The following is a 6,000-nucleotide window of genomic DNA, read 5'->3' on the forward strand; positions in this document are numbered from 1 at the left end:
CTATACGTCATGCTATTTGATTGTACTGATGTACATTATTTAGAAGGCAAGACACCACAACTTTTACAGACGATTATCCATCTACAGCTCAGCGTACAAATGACTTCATTCTTGTTTTATTTTAACTTAGTGTTAAATTCCTAGTATAATATTGAATTAATTTTGATGTTTGCATTTACTTGCCTTCAGGACAGACTAAACAAAATGTAAAGTGCCATTTAGGAGTCCCTCAAATTCTGTATATATGGATCAAGTAAAGCATCTGGCTTCCAGTTTTCTATTTTTTTCCTACTGCAACCTGACATGAATTATTATGTTCTAAAGTAGTATGTTCCTGAAGTATTTCAGATTTCTGAGGCATCTTCATGTTCATAAGAAGAAGCACTAAAATTGTCGTGCCAATATTTGTCCTTTAACCTGTTTATGTTTTTTTTCTATATCTGGAAGGATTTCAGAGTTATTCAAGTGTGTCATATTTCAGACTACTGTTAGTTTGGTAGTGTTCTCTGTAAAAGTTGCTATGAAAGCCCATACAGCTTGTCTATATTCCATCAAGGTGCGTAGCTGGGATACAGTAAACCAGTAGCAAAACATAGTTTTATTCAACTTCAAACAGTTATTAAATTAGAGTATCTGTGCAAGTGTTTTATACGCTTATGTCAGCGCTTAATTCAAGCCTACACACTTGAAGGCTTGTACACTTAACTACTAAATATTAAAGGAACTATTTACGAACTTAATTAGTTACAATAAGTATCAAAGTGTTATAATGGAGGAGCTGTTAAATTATTATTGGTTATTCTGCATTACTTCGGCTGGATAAGGTTAACTTAAAAAATTGGTAGACCTGAAAGCACTCTATAGCATTAAATTGTTCAATTATAATCAATGTCATGATGTCCTACATAACATACTGGGAATTTCTTTCCATGTGCAACCTCATAATTATTTGACCATTTTTTGAGACTAGTTGGAGACCAAGTAATTGTTGAGAGATGCATAGGAAATGTTTGTCTGCTCTAGTTTGTCATATATTTAGTGCAAAATATGACACCTTTCTTCAATATTCTATTAAATATAGTAATAGTTTAAGTATATCTTTGGAGTTTCAAGGGCAAGTGCAGACTTGAAATAAAAAGTCTTTCTCTTCAAAAAGTTAGTTTTGTAAACTTTTTGTAAGATATTTGTACCCTCTTGCCCCCTAGACTTACTAGGCAAGGTTTTCAAATTACAAAACCGTGGTTTTGAAGTACAGAATAGAACTTTTTTTTATATTTTTTCATACTAATAGAAATAGTTTTAAACAGTTTTAAATGGGTATGGAAGAGTGAAATTTAGGAAGCAGAATGAAAAATTAAATTGAACTGAGAGTAGACAGGGTCATTTAAGCAGTTAATAATGGAGTCCTACATCCACGTGCTGGTGATACAAATCCACTGCTGGTGGGCAGTGAAGTTTATCACGGAAAGCTGTTTGGTACATGCTCAATGATGTATTAATCTGAAAACAATTCCCTCTTGTCCAGGAATCCGCATCATGTAATCAGCCTTTGCAGTTGGCATTAACTGACCCTACTGTCAGTTTTTCAGTGCAGTGTCTGGTAGCAGTATGAATATAAAGATTAAATGCATTCTTGCCTATGTGGGAGCTCTCATCACAGGTCGTCTTTAGGGCATAGTTTACTGAATAGACAAAATCAAGAGGCAATATTCCTTTGCCTTTTTAGAAACCCAAAACATAACTGTGATCTGCATCACTTGTCTCTGTTTGCCTTAGAAGCTTAAGGACTTGAAAAAGAAAACCTTTATGGAAATGTGAAGTGCTTGTTAATTCAGTAAATAAATTCCTGAGTGTCTCTAGCTCTTTTTTTTTTTTTTTTTTTTTGTTAAGACAAGCTTATAGATAGGTTATTTGCACAAGAATGTGTAAAACTGTTTAGTTAACAAAGCTCCTTGCATTCTTGGTTTTTTAAAGGATATTTGGTCTCCTGTGTTTTTATAAAATGTCTGGTTCTCAAGACTTCTAAGATTGTATTATTTTGGTTCCTTTTCTCCCAGATTTTGTAGTTGTATTCTGTCGTAATAACAACTACCCTGATGTTATCAAGAACACATTTCTCTTTAACGTCTTTCATTGCAGTGGTTAAAAAACTTGACTTTTTGTGTGTACTTAATTTCTAAACCTCAGTGGCATGAAGAGTAAGTGGCCTTGTAAACTAAATCCTTGAGCTATATCTTAAGAGTAACAGTCTTTTTATCTAAATAAAAGTTGCTTATACAGTTCTTTTCAGAAAAGCATAATTTGTGCACATAGGTGTACATACATAATATATTAAAATGGTAGACATGTTTTTTGAAAAAATTATAAATGCATTGATACAAATACGCATATATTTTTCAATGATAATATTCCATTGGATGAGAATAGTTCTCAACTGACCTATGTATGAGCTGTTCAAAAAAAACAGAAATGGAAATTTTTTTGTAATATTTAAATTTAAGAAGGAAACCCATGTAGATATGATGTAGATTGTACACATTAACAATTTCCTGGTTTTGCTTGTTATGTGAAATGGATTCTTCTTTCTAGAAAGAGGCAAGATCTTTCCCATTCTTTGCATTTGACTGCAGCTGGGGATATTTTTATAGTGGAAAAGATCATTTTGCTCGCAAAAAATCATCTTCATTGTTCTCAATACAACATAGAATGACCAGCATTTTTTAAAAAGCCCTGCGCTGTGACTTTCCTAGTAGAACAATGTAAAAAGATAGATTGCTTTTTCTTTTTCGAGGACTGCAAGAACGAATGAATTTCCCATGTGTTTACAATACTGTCAAGGTATTAAATCACTATTGATTTGAAAGAACAGAGGTTAATCTTAAATATCTAAAATATTGCTGCAAAGTATTACATTTCAAGGTAAAGTTTATTTTATGCTTTTTTTTTCTGAATAGGCTGAGACTATTTTCCAAGAAATGTTTCCTACAGAGGAATTTTGCCCACCACCACCAAATCCAGAAGATATTATTTATGATGAAGATGAGATTGTGCCAGAAGAGTCTGGATTCAGTAATTCAGCAGAGACAAAACCTGAATCGTCAACTGAGGAAGGCAGTAGCGGAGGTAGTACTGCTGTTAAGGAAGATAATGAAGAATGAATTAGCACTGTTCTCTTAGTACAAGAAGAGGTTGCCCAAACTAGAATGTAAGGGAGGAAGGGTAAGAAAAAGAGGTTTAAAAAACCCATGGCCGTATTATTTGCAGTTGCCTTACTTTCCTTAGCTTGAATAATCTTTCTTTGTCAAATAATTTCATTGATAGCTGAGACATTTCTAAATAGTCATAGGTCCACCAGATCCAGGGAAGTTTGTAGCTAAACAAAAAACATAGAACAAAGCATTTGAATTTAAAATGCTAAAATAGCGTGATTTGTTGAGAGAATTTGGTTTTGGTTTATATCTTGGAAGGAATCCTCCCATCTTTTAAACAGGCAACAAGTCGAAACTAGTCAAAAGAAAAAATGTGCAAGTTGGCTTACCAGTCAGAGGATGATCTTCTGATACAACTGTCGTGGTTTAACCATATCAAAGTTCTACTAAAAATCATTGGATCTGTGCTAATTAAACAGTTGAAGGTGAGCTTCACAATCTGTCCTTCCAAGTGGTTTTATGAATGGGTGTTAAAGGCAATAATATTGAAAGTTCTGGAGTGGCTTTAGAATATGTAATAGATGTCAGGTTTAATTTCTATAGTGAAAAATTTCTTGTATGGTTTTGAAACTGATGCCATAATTTAGAAACAAGTATAATCCAGTAGATGTTCCTCACATGAAACTATTTTACATTCAAATTTTTTTTTTTTAATAAGATCTAATAGATCACACATTTTCAGTAGTGGCTTAATTTACTGTAGTCAGTAAAATAACACAATTTAAACTTAATGCTGGATTTCCCACCAAAATTTAAAATCATAAATGGAGCGTACCTGTTGTTAGTTTCCCTGAATTTGTTGCAGTGTTTGGGCCTTTAATAAGCCAGTAGTTAATTTTTTGAAGTATGGCGTCTGAGAAGTTTAGATGATCATTAATTGAGGTTTTTTGTGGTGGGGAGAAGGTTCAACTGATAATTCCAAAGGTTTGTATTGATCCCGGTTAATAGGATTAAAATTAGTGTGATAGCTGTAAATTATGCATTTTGTAATGATAAATCATAAAGCATTTATACAAATTTATTGAAGTATTTATAAGCCTAGTTTGTATGAAAAATTACAAAATAAGAAAGCTGTTGTAAATGACCATGATAAACTTGCACTTCTTCCGAACAATGCTTGAAATGAGATATTCAGATGATGAAAAATATTTAGCATTTACTTAAAGTTGTACCTTAAAATGTACACCCAGTAGATCAGTAGTATATCTACATACAGAGATCACTGAATTTTGATGAGTTGGGGTTTAAACTTCTACATTAACTTAGATATAGTTCTAGCAGTGCTTAAATACTGTATGTAAATTAAAAAATACCATTGAATAATGAATATTCAGCACTGCCTGAACTTGACACATCCAGGCTTTTGTACAGTTGCACGGTGCATGTGCCTGCCTTTTAAATGGCTTCATGCCATAAAGGTTAATTTATTTATTTTTTTACAGCATAACTGATACTGTTAACTTCACTTTGTCTTGCATCATAATACATTGTCCAATTTGCATTTCAAAAACGGTTTGTTTGTGTTTACATTCTTTGTTTATTGGATAGGTACCATTGTGTGTATAATCCCAAAGTCCTCAGAAAAATATGTGGTTGAAATGTTTCCAATGTTAAACAACAGTCATCTTTGGATGCTTGTGATTGAGCAGTTATATATAGTAATAAGCAGACTGCCTCTTCATTTAGCTGTAATTTTTATGTCTATTGGAAAGCATGAGTATATGGTAATTGTATTTAACATCTACAGAACTATAAAAGAACTAAGTGGAGGACCTAGTCCCTGTTTGTCTTTCAATAATAGGGATCATAGTTGAATTTTTTGTCTTCTATGTTTACAAGGAAATCGTTTGATGAAAATTAAAGGTTTGCTTGCAAGTGCATTTTTCTGTGTTTTCTTTCAATTATGCAAGAAAAGCAATTCATTTTTTAGCTGAGATTTCCTGATGTTGGCATCTGTAATATGATTGAAGTTTACGTGTGACAGTATGTTTATAGAAGTTAGCGAGTTTATATACAGTAGTATCTTAGTCCTTTGTGTCCAAAGCAAAGTTTTGAAATATTGCAGATTTGATTTTAGACAAGACAGAATAATCTACAAGTTGTAGGCTATGACTTTACACTACATTGATTGCTTAAAAACTGTTTTCATGTCTTGTTCATGTGGTGAATGGAAACATAAAATGTTTTTTCCTATGGTACTTGAGTACCCAATAGCTCACTTGCAATAGCAGTAGATAAGACTGTTGATCTTTGTATTTTACAGAAATCACGCACTGAACTGCATTTTGTTCTTGCTTTAAATGATTTAAGCATACAAAGTAAGGGTTAGGCTTATTTGAAGTAGTTTTTAAGGCTTGTCATACAGGATGTATTCCAAAGATAACATGACTTTTTAAAAACTGGCAATTTATCTGTGGGATTATTAATAAATCAAGTTAAAGAAAGATAAGGTTAATTGAATTTTTAAACAAGTAGCTGTATTATCCTTCAAGCACCTTGGAGCTCATACAATATTCACACCTTTTTTTTCTAAGGAGTGCTTTGATATGTTTGAATTCCTTTTTTAATGAGTACTTTCTTTTTAAGTTGGTTAATTGGATTAACCCTTAATATTCAAACAGTCAATTTTATGCCATTTTCCCTTCTGCTGTTGCATTGCCTTATCTGTATGACTGCAATTAGTTACTGTTCCTTTGGAAGTATTTTCAGCCACGAAGCTGCTACGTCTGCTTTTTCTGGTGATGATGATGCTTAGGGCCATTTGACAGGTAATCATTAGAACTTAGATCCT

At 32.6% G+C, this 6,000-nt stretch overlaps 1 protein-coding gene across 1 annotated transcript in view; it reads left to right on the forward strand.

Moving 5' to 3' along the window:
- The window catches only part of CHM (CHM Rab escort protein), a 73,640-nt gene extending 68,551 nt beyond the window's left edge, over positions 1–5,089 (forward strand). Inside the window, exon 15 of the mRNA XM_052813448.1 lies at positions 2,955–5,089. Coding sequence (XP_052669408.1) covers positions 2,955–3,158 — 204 coding nt within the window. The 3' untranslated portion in view covers positions 3,159–5,089. The remainder of the gene's footprint in view (positions 1–2,954) is intronic.
- The last annotated feature ends 911 nt before the right edge of the window (positions 5,090–6,000 follow it).

This window comes from Harpia harpyja, chromosome 18 (assembly GCF_026419915.1).
Source record: "Harpia harpyja isolate bHarHar1 chromosome 18, bHarHar1 primary haplotype, whole genome shotgun sequence".
In the NCBI taxonomy this organism is placed as follows: Eukaryota; Metazoa; Chordata; class Aves; order Accipitriformes; family Accipitridae; genus Harpia; species Harpia harpyja.